At 41.5% G+C, this 22,434-nt stretch overlaps 2 protein-coding genes across 3 annotated transcripts in view; one reads left to right on the top strand and one right to left on the bottom strand.

The window, feature by feature from the left end:
- bcn92 (LYR motif-containing protein bcn92) overlaps positions 1–17,735 on the top strand; it is a 165,966-nt gene extending 148,231 nt beyond the window's left edge. For both annotated transcript variants that reach the window (XR_011393298.1, XM_053770304.2), the window contains exon 3: positions 14,313–17,735. Coding sequence is in view for 1 of the 2 variants with exons in the window: in XM_053770304.2 (XP_053626279.1) it covers positions 14,313–14,399 (87 nt within the window). In the remaining variant the exon portion in view is untranslated. The remainder of the gene's footprint in view (positions 1–14,312) is intronic.
- The window catches only part of LOC128684172 (apolipophorins), a 183,518-nt gene that overhangs the window by 81,948 nt on the left and 79,136 nt on the right, over positions 1–22,434 (bottom strand). The window lies entirely within an intron of this gene.

Raw genomic sequence — 22,434 nt, forward strand, 5'->3', positions numbered from 1 at the left:
AATAAATTAACATAAATATGAGATGCGGTAGCCAGACGACTTGTACGAGTGATGGCAAGAATAACATTTTCTCTAGTCAAGCATAAGAGAAAATGTGTTACTGGGGGTAACTGTGGAAAATTATTCCTATTGTATGCCTTCACTCAGAGCATCATTTCTTCAAAAATGGTGTTACATGAGAATGGGAGTGTTTCTCTTTATTTATTCTACTGTATCAACATAGAGACAACTTGTACACAATGTATCTTGTACACAAACCAGACGTGTTTGCCTGGTTTGTTTACAAAACTCGCGTATGCCTGGTTTGTTTACATAGCTCCACGCCTGTCCTCTCTCATGTACTAATTCTCTCTCATTTATTTGTTTTATCTCGTTTACTCACCTCTGACTCTACATTAAGACTACCAATATTTTAACGGAAGTAATGACTGAACTGTATATGCATTTTATCACTCTGGGATGCTTAAATGTCATAGAATATTATGTGTGGGTAGGGTGGCCTGGTACGGTAGCCTGGCTGGCTACCATACAAACCACACTTGATTTCTTACAATAAATACTACTCATCTCACCCTAGATTAAAACTACAAATATTTTAAGATAAGTAATGAGTGCACTATATGTGTACAGTATTTTACTTTTTTATTGTTTTTAATGCCTAATTCTATTGCTAGCTTAAATATATGTTAGTGTAAACTTGTTATCTAGTACTTATATGCATTTATAAGTGGAAAAATGGTGTTCCACTTTATGGCAGTAGCCTGGAACCTAATCTGCCGTATAAGTGGAGCCCTACTGTATAAATGAACATTCAACATCACACTTACCTTTATTGAAAACTCTTGTTGGTGTATGGAAGACAACCCCATGGACTTCCCCAAAGCTATAATAGATTCCACAACAGGTGAAGGGTTGTCAGGTGTGTGTGGGGAAGTGCCCTGGCTGGTGTGGGGAAGTACCTTGTCTGGTGTGTGGGGATGTACCCTGGTTGGTGTGTGGGGAACTGCCCTGGGGAAGTGCCACCTGGGTAAGTGCCGATAATCAAAACTTACGAAAATAGGGACTCATGAAATTAGAGGGTCAACTGTATATATTTGTAGACAATAGTATGTGATTGAGCCAGGTGTACAAATTCATCTATCAGTGTGAATATGTTTGTGACAATATGATTACCAATTCCATTTGTCTCAATAACAATTGGCTATGAAATCAAAAGATCTACTACAAAACATAATTATCATAACACAAAAATTACTAAAGAATTAAAAAAAAAAGATAAATTAACATCTCTGCAAGCGGCAGTGCTCCAAGTTGCCGTCACCTGAGCGTTCACCACCAACTTTGCCGCCTAAATTTTTTTTTTATCTTATTACACGTAGAATATTGCCCTATTTAAAAAGAAAAAAAGTTTTTGTTTTTTATCAAAATATTTGGAGCGCTAGCAATGAAAAACCTACCTCTATGTTTGGACAGTTGAAGGGTTAAGTAAGCAACAGAGCCAGGCCGGAAAATGCATATACAGTATACACATTACTTACCTTAAAATATTTTCATCTTTAGCTTATAGTGAGTGGTGAATACATTTACTGTAGGAAGTCTGAATAAATGAAGAATAGGTATAATTGAAAACTACTGCATTAGCAAAATGCTGTAATGTGAAGTACTGTAATGCGGGGCCCTCCTGTACATAAACTACATGATGAATATAGTATCTTATTAGAGAGCCAATAATATATTAAAACTAATTGACAGATAAGACATACAAATACAGGAATTAGAAACTAGCAAAAAAGAAAATAGCAGAGTTATGGAAGGAAGCCAAACAGAACATAGTAAGAAGACATTCAAACCCCAAGAAACTCTCTTAAGCTTTTTTAATTCCCATCTGGAATACAAATATACGATATACTATGTGGGTATTTCATTCACACCAAGTTCAATATTTAGTGATGGTCTAGTACCTGCACTTTGAAGAATGAGTGGGGATGTTATAGCTCGGAGGGCCATTTGAATTATGATGTCTATGCAATTTTGCTAAGACAGGTATTGAACAAGTGATGGTGAATGTTTCTTTTCTTGGGTCACCCTACTGTGGTAGGAAACAGGTGACAGGGTGAAATCTGTCAGCCATTGACAGTCTCAGGCTGTGCTGGAAGGAAATCATGACAATCTCAACTTTTCTTTTTAGAGGATCACAGTTAAAATCTTATTCTGCATTATAAATAAATACAGTGGAACCCTGACTTAAGAGTGTCCCAATGTATGGGTTTGTTGAGATATGAGCTGTCGATCGGTTGATTTTTTGCTCTGAGTTACGAGCCAACATTTAAGTTACGAGCCAGCTTTCCCCCCACTGTCTCCTCAACCCAAAACTTGGACACCTCTCTTATTTATCTATGATTTCATGCTTTAATTCCATGGAAATCATCATCTTTTTCTTCTCAGCACTGTCCTTTACACTTACTTTCTTAGGACACATGGTTAGAAAAGCAAAATTTGGCCAAATGACTGTCAAAAATGTAAGCAAAGCACAAGAGAACTGCTCCCACAGTGAGGTAAACAGTGCACTGAGTTGGCTTTGTTCTGAGGATCTTGTTGTTATAACAATGTATTATTATTATTAATTTAGGGAACTGAAGCTCTATAGTTATTGTAATAATTATTATTGATAATAATTTAGGAAACTGAAGCCCCTCACCAGTGTCAAAGGTTCCGTGATGCTGGTGAGGGGCTCTTGATCTAGGGAATTGGATATGTGCTCTAGTTCCCTAAATGAATAATAATAATAATAATAATAACAATAATAATAATAATAATAATTATAATAATGATAGAGATTAAGTTCCCTAAATTATTATCAATACTAATAATAATAATAATTACTAATACAATTACATATGTATTATGTACATAATACGTACGTAATAATAACTATGAATGCTGCCACTAGTTGGCACAGCTGATTTCAAAACATCCGCTTAGCAGTACAGGAAGGCCCCGCTTTACAGCGTTTCACTTTATGGCATTCCGCTAATATGGTCATTTCAAATTTTGACCAAAACTCGCTATACGGCTTCCCCCACCTGACTTTCTAATACGGTCACCGCGCCCCACCTTGTTTGTTTACATTCTTCGTGAGCTCAGTAAACACTAAGTCTCTCCATTTTGTCTGGAAACTCCAAAATTTCAAATGTTTTTAAAAGTTATTTCATATTTTATATATACTCTGATAATTATACTTATGTATACCTGTACTTAAATAAACTTACATACTGTGCTGGCATGCAGGTACACATTAAAATCAGTAAGAGTGTCTTATGTCTCCAGACGTCATATTAGTAATGATAATAATAATCACCGTATGTCGTATATTACGTTAAATACACATTTTCATTAATCCATCTATGATATTTTTTCAAAATTATATAATAAACACGATACATAACATAAAAAGATGTTAAATTCACCCCACAATAGAATAAATAAACATAAATATGAGATGTGGTAGCAGACGACTTGCACAAGTGACGCCATATTAGAAATGCTAATAATAATAATAATAATCACCGAGTCTTATTAAATGTTGTATATTACGTTAATATACACATTTTCATTAATCCATCCATGATATTTTTTTCAAAATTATATAATAAACACGATACATAACATAAAAAGATGATAAATACACCCTACAATAGAATAAATAAACATAAATATGAGATGTGGTAGCCAGATAACTTGTACAAGTGATGCCAAGAATAACATTTTCTCTAATCTAACATAAGAGAAAATGTGTTACTGGGGGTAACTGTAGAAAATTATTCCTTTCGTATGTATGTACGTAAGTTTATTCAGGTATACACAAATACAGTTACATAGATTATCATACATAACAACATATGTGTAGAGAACCTAGGATAACCCAAAAAAGTCAGAGTGACTTATTTCCATTGCCTTCACTCAGAGCATCATTTCTTCTCAAAATGATGTTACATGAGAATGGGAGTGTTCTTCTTTATTTATTCTACCGTATCAATGTAGAGACAACCTGTACACAATGTAACTTGTACACAAACCAGACGTGTACACTTCGTTTACAAAACTTACCTTCGCCTGGTTTGTTTACATAACTCTGCGCCTGTCCTCTCTCATGCATTCATTCTTTCTCTCTCTCATTTATTCGTTTTATCTCATTTACTTACTCCTGACCCTACATTAAGACTACAAATATTTTAAGGTAAATAATGAGTGAACTGTATATACATTTTATCGCTCTGGGATGCTTAAATATCATGGAATATATGTGTGGGTGGGTTGGCCTGGTATGGTAGCCCGGCTGACTACCATACATACCACACTTGATTTTTTACAATAAATACTACTCATCTCACCCTATATTTTAAGGTAAGTAATGAGTGAACTGTATATACATTTTATCGCTCTGGGATGCTTAGATATCATAGAATTGTATGTGGGTGGGGTGGCCTGGTATGGTAGCCTGGCTGACTACCATACATACCACACTTGATTTCTTACAATAAATACTACTTGTCTCACCCTAGATTAAGACTATAAATATTTTAAGGTATGTAATGAGTGCACTATGTGTGTATTGTACTTTTTATTGTTTTTTGATGCCTGGTTCTATTGCTAACTTAATATATGTTAGTGTAAACTTGTTATCTAGTGTTTGTATGCATTTGTAAGTGGAAAAAAAGGGTGTTCCACTTTACGGCAGTTTCCGCTTTACGGCGGTAGCCTGGAACCTAACCAGCCGTATAAGTGGGGCCTTCCTGTATACATGTTTACATTGCTGTGGGACAGTTCTCTCATGCTTTGCTTACATTTTTGACAGTCATTTGGCCAAATTTTGCTTTTCTAACCATGGGTCCTAAGAAAATAAGTGCAAAGGACAGTGCTGAGAAGAAAAAGACGATGATTTCCATGGAATTAAACCAGGAAATCATAGCTAAACATAAGCAAGGTGCACAAGTTGTGGATTTAGCCAGACAATACTAGCGAAGGACATCTACTATATGTACGATACTGAAGCAGCAGGAGTCGATAAAGACTATAGCACCAGTCAAAGGGCGTTACAATGATGTCTAAGCTGTGGACCTCTGTCCATGAAAAAAGGGAGCAGCTTCTGCTGATGTGGTTGAGAGAGCAGCAGCTCACAGGAGACACCGTGACTGAGGGTATCATCTGCGAGAAGGCACAAGGCAGTGAAAAGTAAGAACAAGTGAATAAAGTGAAAAGTTAAACAAAAAAATTGTATCAGTTATGTTCAGTGATTAAACAAAACAAATTGTATCAGTTAAGTGAGAAAACAAATTGTATGAGTTAAGTTCAGCGATGAAACAAACAACATTGTTGGAGGTTTACAGGGCCACTAACATCATATGCCGTACTGCGAATCTCTCACCCTCAACCTCCCCTACACTCAACCTCCGCCACCATCTCTGCTCTAAGTGTGTAAGTACATATACACTTTATATAAACAGTTTATTATTTCTTTACATTCTGTAGTGTATTGTGATATTTTCAGTGTTTTCCTAAGAAAACTAGTGATCTACTGCAGTTAGCCTCAAAAAATACTCCATTTTCCCTTACAATAAGAGCATGGGAAGATACAGTGGACCCCCACCATACAATGGCATCACCTTACGTTAAATTCACCATACGATACATTTTAACGCAAAAATTTTGCCTCACCTCATACTAAAAAACTCACCTCATGCGATTCGTCCGAGACACGTCCCATGTGTGGCCTGAGTGCGCCTCATCTGCCCCAGTGTGGTCGCATCCATGCATACAATCGGAACATTTCATATTATCACAGCATTTTTAGTGACTGTACCTGCAAAATAAGTCACCATGGGCCCCAAGAAAGCTTCTAGTGCCAACCGTGCGGTAAAAAAAGGTGAAAATTACTATGGAAATGAAGAAAGAGATAACTGCTAAGCACGAAAGTGGAGTGCGTGTCTCAGAGCTGGCCAGGTTGTATACCAAACCCCAATCAACCATCGCTACTACTGTGGCCAAGAAAACGGCAGTCAAGGAAGATGTTCTTGCAAAAGTTGCAAGTTTGTTTTCGAAACAGAGATCACAAGTACTGTTATTGGTGTGGATAAACGAAAAACAGATAGCAGGAGATACCATCTCTTAAGTGATATGTAAAAAGGGTGGGAAATACATACTATCGTACCATGGTCAGCTGCTGCTGCACCACAGTCAGGTGTTGCTGCACCACCATCAGCTGTTGCTGCACCACAGTCAGTTGCTGTTGCACCACGGTCAGCTGCTGCTGCACCACAGTCAGCTGTTGCTGAACCACGGTCAGCTGCTGCTGCACCAGGGTCAGCTGCTGCTGCACCATGGTCAGCTGCTGCTGCACCATGGTCAGCTGCTGCTGCACCACAGCCAGCTGCTGCTGCACTATGGTCAGCTGCTGCTGCACCACGGTCAGCTGCTGCTGCACCACAGTCAGCTGCTTCTGCACCACGGTCAGCTGCTGCTGCACCACAGTCAGCTGTTGCTGAACCACGGTCAGCTGTTGCTGCACCATGGACAGCTGCTCTTGCACCACGGTCAGCTGCTGCTGCACCACGGTCAGCTGCTGCTGCACCACGGTCAGCTGCTGCTGCACCACAGTCAGCTGCTGCTACACCACCATCAGCTGTTGCTGCACCATGGTCAGCTGCTGCTACACCACCATCAGCTGTTGCTGCACCATGATCAGCTGTTGTTGCACCAGTCAGCTGTTGCTGAACCATGGTGAGCTGCTGCTGCACCACGGTCAGCTGCTGCTGCACCACGGTCAGCTACTGCTGCACCACAGTCAGCTGCTGCTGCACCACCATCAGCTGTTTCTGACCAACATGACTCGTCCCGAACCTGTCCATCTAGCCTGAGCGCCTCAGCTGGACTGCCATCATTGTTTACAAGCCAGGGTGGCCGGTTGCATGCATACATTCGAAACATTTTGTATTATTCCATTGTTTATAGTGCTTGTAACTGCTATATAAGCCACCATGGGCCCAAAGACAGCTTCTAGTGCCAACCCTGTGGTAAAAAGGGTGAGAAATATGTACTATCGTACCACGGTTCGCTGCTGCTGCACCACAGTCAGCTGTTGCTGCACCACGGTCAGCTGTTGCCGCACCACAGTCAGCTGTTGCTGCACCATGGCCAGCTGCTGCTGTAGCAGTCAGCTGTTGCTGCACCACGGTCAGTTGCTGCTGCACCACGGTCAGCTGCTGCTGCACCACGGTCAGCTGCTGCTGCACCACAGTCAGCTGCTGCTGCACTAGTCAGCTCTTGCTGAACCACGGTGAGCTGCTGTTGCACCACAGTGAGCTGCTGCTGCACCACAGTCAGCTGCTGCTGCACCACAGTCAGCTGCTGCTGCACTAGTCAGCTCTTGCTGAACCACGGTGAGCTGCTGTTGCACCACAGTGAGCTGCTGCTGCACCACAGTCAGCTGCTGCTACACCACCCTCATCTGTTGCTGCACCACGGTCAGCTGCTGCTGCACCACGGTCAGCTGCTGCTGCACCATGGTCAGCTGTTGCTGCACCACGGTCAGCTGGTCCTAGTGGCATTAAAAGAAGAAGGGAAGTAACCCCGGAAAAGGATGTGCTAACTAAATTCCTAATGGAAGGGGATTCCCCTTCTAAACATTAACAACTTCCATACTCTCCCATCCCATCAATCATCACCAGATCTTCAATAAAGATAAGTGTCAGTTTGTGTGTATTAAAATTAATATTTCATGTGGTAATTTTTTTTTTTCATACTTTGTGGTGTCTTGCACGAATTAATTTGATTTCCATTATTTCTTATGGGAAAAATTAATTCACCTTACGATAATTTCAGCATACGATGAGCTCTCAGGAACAGATTAATATCGTAAGGTGGGGTCCACTGTACTATATAGTCAAAGTTGGATAGGAAATGGCGGACGCTTCTGCCGCTGCCTCTTCCACCATATTGTGGCCTATTTTATTTATTCTAGAGTATATATCATGTTTCTGTGTTAATTCTGTTGTTTATTATGTCATATTAGATGAATTGTGATAGATAAATAAGCCGTACAGTTGATAACAGTGTCATATTCAAGTATTTTTTCTCGTCTCGCCAGAGTGCAGGAGCAGATTAATGGCTTTTCAGTTAATTTAAATTAGGAAAATTAATTTGATATATTAGTAAATTGAGTTATGAGCTAGCTCCTGGAACGGATTAAACTTGTAAGTCAAAGTTCCACTGTACAGTGGTACCTTGACTTACGAGTTTAATTCATTCTGTGACCCAGCTCGTAACTCAATTTGCTCATTTATCAAATCAATTTTCCTCACTGAAATTAACAGAAATGCCATTAATCCGTTCCAGCCCCCAAAAAACTACCCCAATTTTTGTTATGGGTTTTTAAATAAGAAAAATGTATTTATAAATAAGAAGTGATTTTTGCCTTTTTTGCCAGGCCCCAGCAATATTTTAAAAATGCTGGAGTATATATGAAACTCCTTGCAGCATGGTGTAAGATGAGTGTCACTTCACTGCTGACAGTGCAGCAGTGGTGACATATGATGATCGTGCACTGCCTTGGCTTTATTTTACACAGTTACACATAAACATGTCTATCTGTTCATTACTATCTGTCTATCTTTTTATATCTGTCTGTCTATTTGTCTATCTAGGTCTGTCTATGTTTATCTCTGTCTCTGCTTATCTCTCTTTCTGTATGCATGTGTTTCTGTCTTCCTGTCTTTATACTTGTCTCTATCTCACAGAGAGAGCCGCTCATGAACCAACAGGTATACACATGATGCAGAGTAGTCATCTGTGATTCCTGAACAAGTGAAAATGTGTATTATTTGCCAGTCATGCTTAATATGCCTTATATCTACAAGCATAGTACAGTACTTTATCTGGATTTTTTTGGGGTTATCCTAGGTAATTTACACTATAACTATATTTATATGTAACTGTGAGATAGAGACAGAGATGGACAGAGACAGATATATATAGAGAGAGAGACAGAGACACTGAGAGATAGATACAGACAGACAGAAGGACATAGAGACAGCCAAAGCAAATAAGCCAGCCAGTCAGGTGGCCACCCAACCAGCCAGCATTCCGAACATGTATTACACATGTTCCAGAATTGCTTCTTCTAACTTAGGACATATATTATAGAACATTTTGGCAGGATGACACTACTAATGGTATCAAAATTGAAAGGATGTTACACACTAGTTATAATCGAGGTTTTTGATGGTCCCTGGTATCTCCTGCAAGTGGTGGCGTACCTGAAACTCGCTTGTAACTCAGATTTTGGCTCGCAACTCAAAGCAAAAAAAAGACTGAGCGATGGCTCATAACTCGGAAAACTCGTAAGTTGGGGCACTCGTAAGTCAAGGCACCACTGTATATGAAATCAGTCTTCATTTTACTAATAATATCCTTCATTTTTTTAGACACATACAAATTCATTAACCCATAAACGGTCCAAATGTATACAGTGGACCCCCGCCGTTCGGCGGCCACGACTTTCGTGAAACCCGACTTTTGGCAAGTTTTTTCAGCAAAATTTAGCTTTGCAGTTCGTGACTGGACTCATGATTCGGCGACCGTCTGGTATGCGTCCACCTGTCACCGCGCACACAAAGCCAGTCTCCTGCACCACTCACACTCAGTGTGCCATTGTTTACCAGAGCGTGACCATCACCCCTCGGGTTCATATAATACATTTCATAATAATCCATTGTTTTTTGTGCTTGCAACTGCTAAATAAGTCACCATGGGCCCAAGGAAAGCTAGTGCCAGCCCTTTGGTAAAGAAAGTGAGGAACATGATTGAATTCAAGAAGGAAATCACTGAAAAATATGAGAGCAGAGTGTGTGTGTTACAGAACTTGCCAGGATGTATGGCAAACCCTATTCAACCATCACTTCGATCATGGCGAAGGGAAAGGAAATAAAGTGTGCTGTTATTGCAAAAGGGGTAGATATGCTGACAAAAAAGAGATCGCAAACCCTCGAAGAAGTGGAAAGGTTATTGTTGGTGTGGATTACCCAAAAACAGTTAGCAGGAGATAGTATTATGCAGTCGATAATATTTGAAAAGGCAAGGCAGTTGCATGACGATCTCGTAAAGAAAATGCCTGCAACGAGTGGTGATGCTTGTGATTTTAAGGCCAGCAAAGGTTGGTTTGAGAGATTTAAGAAGCGTAGTGGCATACACAGTGTGGTAAGGCATGTTGAGGCTGCCAGTTCTGACAAAAAAGCGGCTGAGAAGTTTGTACAGGAGTTTAAGGAGTATGTAGACACTGGAGAATTCAAACCCCAACAAGTGTTCAATTGTGACGAAACAGGCCTCTTTTGGAAGAAAATGCCAAAGAGGACCTACATCATGCAGGAGGAAATGGCACCCCCAGGTCACAAGCCTATGAAAGACAGGCTAACTCTCATGTTTTGTAGCAATGCTAGTGGGGATTGCTGTTATGGGGCTATAGGACCCAACATGTATTTATAAGTAACAGTTACTCGGGAATACCTAATTATATTGAATTGATAGGGACTCAGCTCTAAATGTCATAAGGGCAGATCACTCTTATGGCTGTAAGGCAGCTGAGTCAAGCCTCTTTTTCTCAATATAATAGGTCATACTATAGACACACACACACACAATTTAAGTAGTTTATAAAGTTGTATTTCTTTTTGTAAAAGTAAAATTAAGGTGTGGTAGAATTGTGGTAACTGGAGAATTGTGCTTGGCAACAGTCTTTTGTTTTTTGGTGGGTGTGGGAGGAGCTAAGCTAGGCCCCTCCCTCTCACTTTTTTGTTGACTTGAAACTGGGAGGACCTCTGGGTCCTTCTTCTATTTTTTGGGGCATTATGTGTGCTCCAAGGGTGAATTTTATAACTTAAGTTGTGGCCGCCATACCCAGGGTGACTAAAGTGTGTCAAAACACTAGTTAGCCCAGAGATTAGTCATGAAGAGAGAAAGGCAAAGTTGCTGAGATGCACCATGTGGGAGAGCAGCTAAGGAGTGTGTAGACTTATGTTTTGAATATGTGAGTGCTGTAATTGTATATTCTGTACATATCTATTTAGAATACAATTATATTTTTATAGTAGTAGTTTAAATAACCTGTGAAGAGAGCTGGTGAAAGGATTTCAGAGACACTGAGGATGATCAGCCATGATGTAAGTATTACCCTAGACAGATTAGGCCATTAAGTAAAAAGCTACCCCACACTAGAACATGTATTGAAAACCTTACTATCAAGGTAATAAGGGACAACAACACATACCAATGTAACATGGGAGCTTGACCGGGAGAGTTATTTGACTGCTAAAGTAACTCAAAACATTCTTTGAACTATGTGTACTGGTATGGGGTAATAACAGTTGCATGTTTCTGGTAGAGGAAGATTTACCAAGGTGGTGTCAGTGGAAGTGTTGTTTTCATATATTAGTTTACAGGTTGTTTTTCTCCTAAGGTGGGAGAAAGGTTAAGTAACACATTATTGTTGTGGTTATGGTAAGTGCTATGTGCATAGTTTACATTCAATTTGTGTTATTTTATGTGCCTGTGGGAAAACTTTGTCCACTGATACTGTAAGAGGGAAGCAAGTGTTTAAAGATAAAAACTATGTCAGAAGAAGAGTCTTTAAACTTTTTAGCTTCAAGGAGGAAGGTAATAATTCATCAGTAAACATGCCTGGTAACAGTGAAGATGAGGGATCACCTACTCCAGCTGATACGAAAATGGAGAGGATGAGACTTAGGCTAGCGGTGCTAGAGGCTGAAATGAAATTAATGAAAGCTAAGGGTGTCAAAGGTTAGGAGGTTCAGAACCAGAGCCTGAGCAGTACTTTAACATAACTAAAGCTGCAAATTTTGTCCCTAAGTTTACAGAGAGTGACCCAGATAGAAGACTGCTTTGGAGCAAGGATGGCCCAAACAGAAATGGGCTACCCTAGTTCACACACAACTTGCGGGTAAAGGCTTCCAGAGAGTAGAGATTCTGGAGGGGAAAAATTTTTCTGATTATGATAAAATTAAAGAGGAAGTATTGCCTGCCTACCAAATGATACCTGAGAAATATAGACAAAAGTTCAGAAATCAAAAATTTTGGGATGGGCAGGCCTTAACTGAGTTTTGGAATGAGAAACTGTTCCTTTTTAAGAAATGGGTTTGTTCTAAAGGAGTTAATAAAGACTACCACAAATTAGTAGATCTGATGGTTCATGAGGAATTGTACAATACAATCCCTGTTGACCTCAGAGAATATCTGGAGGACAAAAACCCGGATAATCTTTCAGAAGCAATGGATTTGGGTGACAGATTCTTGGCTCGCAGGGAGCTGGTAAGTAAAAACAGTCATGCTGCTTCTGAAAATTTCCTCACTCGTTCTAAGCCTTATTCCAAGTCCTATGGTCATAAAGGTAAGCGGGACAAGAATTTCCAGGGACAAATGAAGGCTGAGGTGCCCTCTAAAATAGAAGGAAAAGGTAAGTCAGCTGGAGCTCAAAGTTTACCTAGACCATCAGATGTTTCAGGTCCTCGAGTAAACAGTACCAGTCCTACACCAAATGGTAAAAATACCTTTAAGAGTTTTACCTGTTACTACTGTAACAAAACTGGACATACACAAAAGTTTTGCTGGTCAAGACGGCGAGATCAGGAAAGGGAGGAACCATCCCAGGGGATCCTAACTGCAGAGATACATCCAGTTGCCTGCATTAGGTCTTCAAGGCAAGGTGAGGAGGAACCTTTGGATCTAGACCCCAGGATGCAGGTATTTTCTAGTAAGTCCACAGTTGCCTTGCATAAGGATGTGGGTAGGGTTGAGAACATACTGTCCTTGAGAGATGGATGTAGCACCTACTCCTTGCTACGTGCTGGAGTGCTGCCAGTGTCTAAGGATACCTATACTGGAGTAGATATATTATTGAAGGGTATTACAGGTTCACCCATAAGAACACCTGTACACAAATTATGGGTAGAATCTGCATACCAAGTTGGCTATCTCCCTGTAGGTATTTCAGATGAAATTCCCTTTGAAGGGGTTAACCTCTTATTGGGGAACAATGTTATGGGTCTGTTAGACAGTGAGGAACCACTAGTATGGGGGGAACCAGACCCCAAAGTTTGGGAGAAGAAGGCTAGGGAGACCCTGCCAGACCTTTTACCTGTTGGTGCCATCACAAGAAGTATGTCTCGTGATCAAGCTACCAAGAGTAATCCTTATATTTCTCATGAGGATGGTGAGGATTTAGGTTTGGAAACTTTATTTTCTGATGTTGAACTGCAGTCAACTGAAGAAAAGGATACCACAACCCGAGTCGAGCCTAATCAGTGCAGAGATCAGGGAAGTAGTGTGAGAGAGATTGGGCCTACTATGATGCAGTTAAGTGCTGCACAGGGGTGTGATGACACTCTTAAGTCGATCAGAGCCTCAGCTGTGACTGAGGAGGAATCTTTACATTTAAGTAAATGCTTCTATTTCAGGAAAGGTATACTAATGAAGAAGGCACCTTCGGCTGCAGTACCAGTAGAAGGAGAGCCAGGTTTTTGTCACCAGGTCGTGGTGCCTGAGACTTATAGAAACCATGTTCTTAGCTTAGTGCATGACACACCTCTAGGTGGACACCTAGGTATTGCTAAAACAGTATCCAGGGTTTCCAGGCACTTCTTCTGGCCTCGGCTTTGGGAGACGGTAGGAGATTATATAAAGACCTGTCATGTCTGCCAAATTATAGGGAAACCTAATCAAAGTATTAAACCTGTTCCTCTTCAGCCTATTTCAGCACCAGGTGAACCCTTCAGCAAGCTGGTAGTGGATGTCATTGGCCCACTCCCAAGGACCAGAATGGGAAGCAATTATTTACTAACGATAATTTGCTCCACTACCAGGTATCCAGAAGCAATCCCTCTACATAAGATAACAGCTCATGTAGTCCTAAGGGTTTTGATGAAGTTCTTATCCCATGTTGGCTTTCCTCAGGAGGTACAAACAGACCAAGGGCCTAACTTCACCTCAAAGTCTTTTAGAAATGTTTTAAAGGGATTAAAAGTAGAGCCTCAGTTTTCAACTGCCTATCACCCTCCATCTCAAGGGGAAATAGAGAAATTACATCAAACCCTCAAGACAATGATGCAAGCCTATGGTATAGACAATACTAACAACCAGGATAAGAGGATCCCTTTCTTTGTATTTGCTGAGTGAGGAAGCACTCTGGAATCTCTGAGCGATTGGCTTTGGGAGGATGGTGATGCTTCCCCCTCAGAGCTTTTTCTCAGTTTCAGACACTGTTTGGCTCGTATGAGGTGGATGGTACCTGTGAACGTGCCCATCAGCCAGACCAGGATGATGATGTGGGACCATAATGTGGACCATAATGCTCTGGAGGCTGGAGAGGAAGTGCTGATGCTGGAGCCAATTTATGTGAAAATCTGTATGGCAAGTTGCTGTGAGCTGAACATGTTGTGGGGGAAGTTCCCAGGGATTAGATATAAAACCCACACCCCCCGAGCAGGAAAAGAATGAGTGTAATGTACACAGTAACCGGTTAAAGGGGTGGAAGTTATGTCAAAAATTCAGAGAGACCAATGTTTTAATGGAATGTAAAGGGATGTAAAACAATAATCTATATGAAATAGCAAAAGTGTATTTAAGAAATAACATGTGTGTAAAAGATTTTGGGAAATGCATGCTTGGGTTTAATGAGAAAAATGTTGGAGAGTTGGCTCAGCCACCTTGGAACTTTATAAAAGTTTGGGATGTCAGTAATGGGGAAAAGTTGAAGCTCCATGAAGTAATTGTTAAGGAAGCTAAGCCAATTCAACAATTTTTGTGTGGGAAAAATCTGTATGAAAAATTGGATATACTGTATAGGAAGAAGTGAAATTCTTCCAACACCAGTTTGTAGTGCTTAGTGAGAGTCAGTGGGCATTCCCATGCTTCATGGTTCCCAAATTAGATGGCACCCTGGGCATAAACACTGACTACCACAAAGTACATTTAACAACTAAGGTTTACAGGTTTAGAAAGATTGATACTGATGTACTAAGAGATGCAAACATTTTAAATAAACTAAAACATGGGGCAGGAAGATGTGATTTCTATGGCTTGTGTTCCAGTACCATTTTCATGTATATAATGCAAACTGTGTTCATTGTGTACTTAAAATTCATGTGCAAGATGGAGTGTGATATTATTATTATAATCAAAAAGAAGCGCTAAGCCACAAGGGCTATACAGCGCTGCAGGGTAGGGAAGGAAGCGAGGGTATTGGATGGCAGAAGAGAGGAGGGATGATCAGTAGGTTACAGAAAACAGCGGGGCAGGGGATAGTACGGGGGTAGAGGGTAGCAAGAGATTGAAGTAGAAAGGGCTGAAGGTATCAGAATTTGTGAAGTAAGTCGGTTGTTGTCAAAAAGTCAATGAGAGAGTCTGGATGAAAGGTGGGTCCATCAGCGAGAAGGGAAGGTAGAGAGAGAGCAGCAGAGCGAAGACGACGACGGAGGTAAATTCTGTGTGCTCGTTGATAAAGTGGGCAGTCCAACAGAATGTGGCTGACTGATAATGGAACTTGGCAATTCTCACAGAGAGGAGCAGGGCGCCTCTCCATGAGATATCCACGAGTAAGACGAGTATGGCCAATGCAAAGACGGGAGAGAGTAGTCTCCCAACCTCGACACTGGTGATAAGAAGACGGCCATGGAATGTGATAGTATTTGTGTAAACTTGATGTACCCAACCTGGGCGCAAAGAGATGTCTTTGGTGTTTGTTGTTGTACTGCGAGAGGTTGCAGAATTGTTACTATCTATGAACAACCTTCTAAGTTTAAATGTCAACATTTTACCACAGGAAAGAAAATTTTCATTTTGGGGCTGGCTATTCAGCATTTGTATATGTCTCAGGATCTCTTCATCCTGTTCCTGTGTATGGTGACTAAAATAAGACTCTTAAAATGGGCTTTGTTCCTACAGCCTTTTAATTTGTAAGTTAAATATATAAAGGGCTCAGAGAATGTGGTTGCTGATGCTCTCTCTAGATGTTTCATGTAGATGCATGGTGCATACTTTGTATATAGTGTTTGTCATGTGCTGACCTTGTTGTTTTTGCAGTGGTGAACTCTCAGCGAGCCTGAGGACTCCCTACCAGCCATCCAACTGTGAAGGAGACGAGTCAGAGCCAAAAGTGTGACGAGGGTCAGTGTATATATACGTATTTGTGACTTGAGCCAGAGGTTGACAACCTTCGATAACATGAGACGTTCAGGAAGGTATGTGGTATATTGTCTTGGTGTGCTCTATGTATGAAATGGCCCGACGATTTGCCTTTGTGGTCCCTTGGACCCCTCCATGTTCTGTGTCAGCCTCCACTTCATCAGGTTGGAGGATCTGTGTGGAGTGGGACCTTGAAAGATGGGCTTGAGTGCCTGACCATGTTAAGGATTGTGAGTGTTGACTGGAAGTCTCACTGTTTGGTTCGGCCACCAAGTGAGAGACACCTTGACATGTTTTGTGAAGTTTCCTGCCTGGTGTACACCTGACTGCTCTGGGTTTGGCTCTACTCTCGTCTCCTGATCAGGAAGATGCCACCCTGGAGTGCCAGTTGCTTGCTGGATTACCGCAGCAGAGGCACAGGCCTGTTGGTGCAGGCTTTCGCAGTGGGCATTGTGTGCAATTCTTGCATTGTAATGTGTATTGTTTTAAAAGCCACTAAAATTGTAAATAGTTACACCCTTGAGTATGTGGGTATGGTTAAAATGCTTTTCTAAAAAACCTCTGCAATCTGTTCCAGTATTGTTCCTCTCAGGGTTTTATATGGTATGGGGTGGAAGTGCATGTGTAATCTGGGAAGGTTCAGTGGAGCCACACAAATTTGTAGATTGCCATGTAGTATGTCACCTTGCTGTAAATAACAGTAATGTGAAGAGTAGTATGGTGCTGGGAAATATGTAACATTTCTGGTAATCTTGCTTACCACCTTCAGACTTAAGCAATATATATTTTTTTTACTAGCCATATCCTGAGGGACACGGCTAGCTTTAGTGAGACTTCGTCTGGAGGTGGGGGTGTTATGGGGCTATAGGACCCAACATGTATTTATAAGTAACAGTTACTCTGGAATACCTAATTATATTGAATTGATGGGGACTCAGCTCTAAATATCATAAGGGCAGATCACTCTTACGGCTGTAAGGCAGCTGAGTCAAGCCTGTTTTTCTCAATATAATAGGTTATACTATAGACACACACACACACAATTTAAGTAAGTAGTTTATAAAGTTGTATTTCTTTTTGTAAAAGTAAAATTAAGGTGTGGTAGAATTGTGGTAACTGGAGAATTGTGCTTGGCAACAGTCTTTTGTTTTTTGGTGGGTGTGGGAGGAGCTGAGCTAGGCCCCTCCCTCTCACTTTTTTGTTGACTTCAAACTGAGAGGACCTCTGGGTCCTTCTATTTTTTTGGGCATTATGTGTGCTCCAAGGGTGAGTTTTATAATTTAAGTTGTGGCCACCATACCCAGGGTGACTAAAGTGTGTCAAAACACTGGTTAGCCCAGAGATTAGTCATGAAGAGAGAAGGGCAAAGTTGCTGAGATGCACCATGTGGGAGAGCAGCTAAGGAGTGTGTAGACTTATGTTTTGAATATGTGAGTGCTGTAATTGTATATTCTGTACATATCTATTTAGAATACAATTATATTTTTATAGTAGTAGTTTAAATAACCTGTGAAGAGAGCTGGTGAAAGGATTTCAGAGACACTGAGGATGATCAGCCATGATGTAAGTATTACCCTAGACAGATTAGGCCATTAAGTAAAAAGCTACCCCACACTAGAACATGTAGTGAGAATCTTACTATCAAACTAAAAAGGGACAACAACACATACCAATGTAACAATTGCAAACTGAAGCCTTTACTGGTGTATCACTGAAAATCCCAGAGTGTTCAAGAAAAACAGTGTCACCAAGAGTAATTTGTGTGTGATGTGGTAAGCTAACAGTAAGGTGTGGATCACAAGGGAAATTTTCCTTGATTGGTTTAACCCTTTCGGGGTCGACAGGCCCTCTCCCAAACTTGTTCTCAGGGTCGAAAAATTTTCGAAAAAATAAAAAGATAGAGTATATTTTTGTGAGTATTGCAGGCCAAAAAAATTTTTTAGTGATCAATACTTACCGAGATATGGAGGCGTGAAGTTGACAGAAAGTGAGCCGCTTACGGCAACATCGCTGACTGCTGGTTATGCAGAAAGAGTCTTTATTTTTTCCTATGTTTTTCTTTAATTTTTTAACATTTTATTTTTTCAAGTAACTTTTATGGCCTGTGAGACCAATATGAGCCATGTTTTGGATATACAGTGGACCCCCGGTTAACGATATTTTTTCACTCCAGAAGTATGTTCAGGTGCCAGTACTGACTGAATATGTTCCCATAAGGAATATTGTGAAGTAGATTAGTCCATTTCAGACCCCCAAACATACACGTACAAACGCACTTACATAAATACACTTACATAATTGGTCGCATTCGGAGGTGATCGTTATGCGGGGGTCCACTGTATACACTCGTTGTATGGTACACATGGAGCAGGGAGAATGAGAACCTAGTAGCAATCGGTGAAGAGGCAGGGCCAGGAGCTGAGTCTTGACCCCTGCAACCATAATTAGGTGAGTACACAGTAACTGCACAAACATTGACAGGTGAACATTTTCACCTATTTTAGTCACATATTATTGCCTAGAAATATATACATAGTATTTATAGGTCCCAGCAATGTTTTGGTGGGGAAGAGAGTGTGGGTTTGTGTAAACAACATGACTGGCTGGCCTGCTGGCCAGCTGGCTGGTTGGCTTGTTGGCTCTGTCTCTGTCTCACAGGTACACAGAAATATAATTGTACATGGTGTAAATTACTTAGGATACACGGACAATGTAATAATATAATTATAATAATAATTGAAGCATGGTGTAAGAGAGTGCATAGTGTAAAGAGTGCATCACTGTCTTCTCTCTCCACTAATGAGAGTGTTGACATTTGATGAGGGGTGTCTTATCTTATCTCTCCACTAATGAGAGTGTTGACATTTGATGAGGGTACACTCCCTTCTCTTTATTTGTCTTCACTTTACACATAAACATGTCTGTCTATCTGTCTGCTTCTCTCTTTTTCTGTCTCTCTGTCTGCCTGCTTCTCTTTCTCTCTCTTTCCATCTCAGAGAGAGCCACTAGTGAACCAACACATTTTACACTCAATGAAGTAGTCACATCTGAGTCTGATACTTATTATTTGCCAGTCCAGATTTTTTGGGTTATCCTAGGTAGTTTACACTATGTATAATTGTATTTATGTGTACCTGTGACAGAGAGAGAGAGAGAGAGAGAGAGAGAGAGAGAGAGAGAGAGACAGACAGACAGACAGACAGACAGACAGACAGACAGACAGACAGACAGACAGACAGACAGACAGACAGACAGACAGACAGACACACACACACACACACACACACACACACACACACACACACACACACACACACACACATGTACAACAGGCCGCCTAGTGTCTGATCGACATGTGCCAAGGACAAAATGGTAATGCACGCACGCCAGCCAGCCAGCCAGCCAGCCAGCCAAGCCAGCCAGCCAGCCAGCCAGCCAGCCAGCCTAGCCAGCCAGCCAGCCTAGCCAGACAGCCAGCCAGCCTAGCTAAGCTAGCCAGCCAGCCAGCCTAGCCAGGCTAGCCAGCCAGCCAGCCTAGCTAGCATAGCCAGCCAGCCAGATAGCCAGCCTAGCCAGCCAGCCTAGCCAGCCAGCCAGATAGCCAGCCAGCCAAGCCAGTCAAACCAGCCAGCCAGCCAGCCAGCTAAGCCAGCCTAGCCAGCCAGCCAGATAGCCAGCCAGTCAGATAGCCAGCCAGTCAGATAGCCCCCACTGCCTCTCACCCCATCCCCCTTACTGCCTATCCCCACCACTCAGACTGCTGGAGAGTGATGTATTCCTTATGCTTGGCTTAGTTGCAAAGGTGCACTGAATTACCACTCACACAATGCAATGCGGGTGCATAAATTTTTTTTCCTACTGTGCACACTTACCACATAGACCCATTCTATCACATGTAGGATTATCAGCTCTCTCCTGCTCAATTTGAAGGCACTAGAATTTATGCATACTAGTATGTCAATAACCCTGGCGTGTAACCCGTACTAGTACATCGGAAACCCTGAAAGGGTTAATGAAGTGTTTGGCCCCAGTGTGAAGAAATACCTTCTGGAAAATAAATTGCCACTCAAGTGCCTCCTAGTAATGGACAATGCTCCTGCTCATCTTCCAGGCTTGGAAGAGCGAATGGTGGAGGACTTTACTTTCATCATGGTGAAGTTCTTGCCTCCTAATACCACTCCTCTCCTCCAGCCCATGGACCAGCAGGTCATTTCAAACTTCAAAAAACTGTACACCAAAGCAGTGTTTCAAAAGTGCTTTGAAGTGACCTCAGACACTGAATTGACCCTAAGAGAGTTCTGGAAAGATCACTTCAGTATCTTCACTTGCATAAACCTTATAGGTAAGGACTGGGAGGGAATGACTTGCAGAACTTTGAATTCTGCTTGGAGAAAATTGTGGCCACAATGTGTATCAGAGAGGGATTTTGAAGGGTTTGGGGCTGACCCTAAGGAGCCTCTGCCAGTTGTGTAAAGTATTGTGTCATTGGGGAATTCCATGGGGCTGGATGTGAGTTTTGAGGATGTGGAAGAGTTGGTGGAGGACCATGATGAAGAGCTAACCACTGCAGAGCTGCAAGAGCTTCATCTGCAACACCAACAAACCACAACTCAGAAAATTACTGCAGAGGAGGAAGAGAGATGGAGGAAGGTGCCTTCTTCAAAGATTAAGGACATTTGTGCAAAGTGGACTGAAGTGCAATTATTTATGGATGAACTTCACTCTGACAAAGCTGTTGCAGGCCGTACTGGCAACATATACAGTGACAGTGTTGTGTCCCACTTCGGACAAATCTTAAAGAAACGCCAGAAACAGAGCTCTCTGGACAGATATTTTGTGCGACAGGGGTCCAGTGACTCTCAAGTTGTTCCCAGCATCATTAAAAAACAAAGAAGGGAAGTAACTCCAGATAAGGACTTGGTACCTGAAGTCTTTATGGAAGATAATGAGGATGGATAATGAGAATGTTCAAAATGAGAGATGCCAAGCCAATGATGATCCTTTTCAAATCACTTGTTCTCTCTAGGCTGGAATACTGCTGTACATTAACATCTCCATTCAAAGCAGGTGAAATCGCAGATCTAGAGAGTGTACAGAGATCCTTTACTGCACATATAAGTTCTGTCAAGTACCTTAACTACTGGGAACGCTTGGAAGCACTTGACGTGTACTCGTTGGAACGCAGAAGGGAGAGATATATCATAATCTACACTTGGAAAATCTTGGAAGGAATGGTCCCAAATCTGCACACAGAAATCACTCCCTACGAAAGTAAAAGACTGGGCAGGCGATGCAAAATGCCGCCAATAAAAAGTAGGGGCACCATTGGTACACTAAGGGAAAACACCATAAGTGTCCGGGGCCCAAGACTGTTCAACAGCCTCCCATCAAGCATTAGGGGAATTGCCAATAAACCCCTGGCTGCCTTCAAGAGAGAGCTGGACAGATACCTAAAGTCAGTGCCGGGCTGTGGCTCGTACGTCGGACTGTGTGCGGCCAGCAGTAACAACCTAGTTTATCAGGCCCTGATCCATCGGAAGGCCTGGTCATGGACCGGGCCGTGGGGGCGTTGATCCCCGGAATAACCTCCAGGTAAGGGGATTCCCTTTCCAAACAATAATGTACGCCTTCCTCCTATCCCCTCCTCCCGTCTTCCATCTACCCAGAAGTCTTCAGTAAAGGTAAGTGTAATATTATTATTTTATATATGTATGTATTTTATCTAAATACTGTTCACATATATGCTTCAATGTAAACACTTGATCTACATTGAAGCATATATGTGAACAGTATTTAGATAAAGGTAGGGAAGTTTTTATTGCATTTATGGATTTAGAAAAGGCATATGATAAGAGTGGATAGGGGAGCAATGTGGCAGATGTTGCAAGTATATGGAATAGGTGGTAAGTTACTAAATGCTGTAAAGAGTTTTTATGAGGATAGTGAGGCTCAGGTTAGGGTGTGTAGAAGAGAGGGAGACTACTTCCCGGTAAAAGTAGGTCTTAGACAGGAATGTGTAATGTCACCATGGTTGTTTAATATATTTATAGATGGGGTTGTAAAAGAGGTAAATGCTAGGGTGTTCAGGAGAGGGGTGGGATTAAATTATGGGGAATCAAATTCAAAATGGGAATTAACACAGTTACTTTTTGCTGATGATACTGTGCTTACGGGAGATTCTAAAGAAAA

Source organism: Cherax quadricarinatus, chromosome 4 (genome assembly GCF_038502225.1).
Source record: "Cherax quadricarinatus isolate ZL_2023a chromosome 4, ASM3850222v1, whole genome shotgun sequence".
NCBI lineage: Eukaryota > Metazoa > Arthropoda > Malacostraca > Decapoda > Parastacidae > Cherax > Cherax quadricarinatus.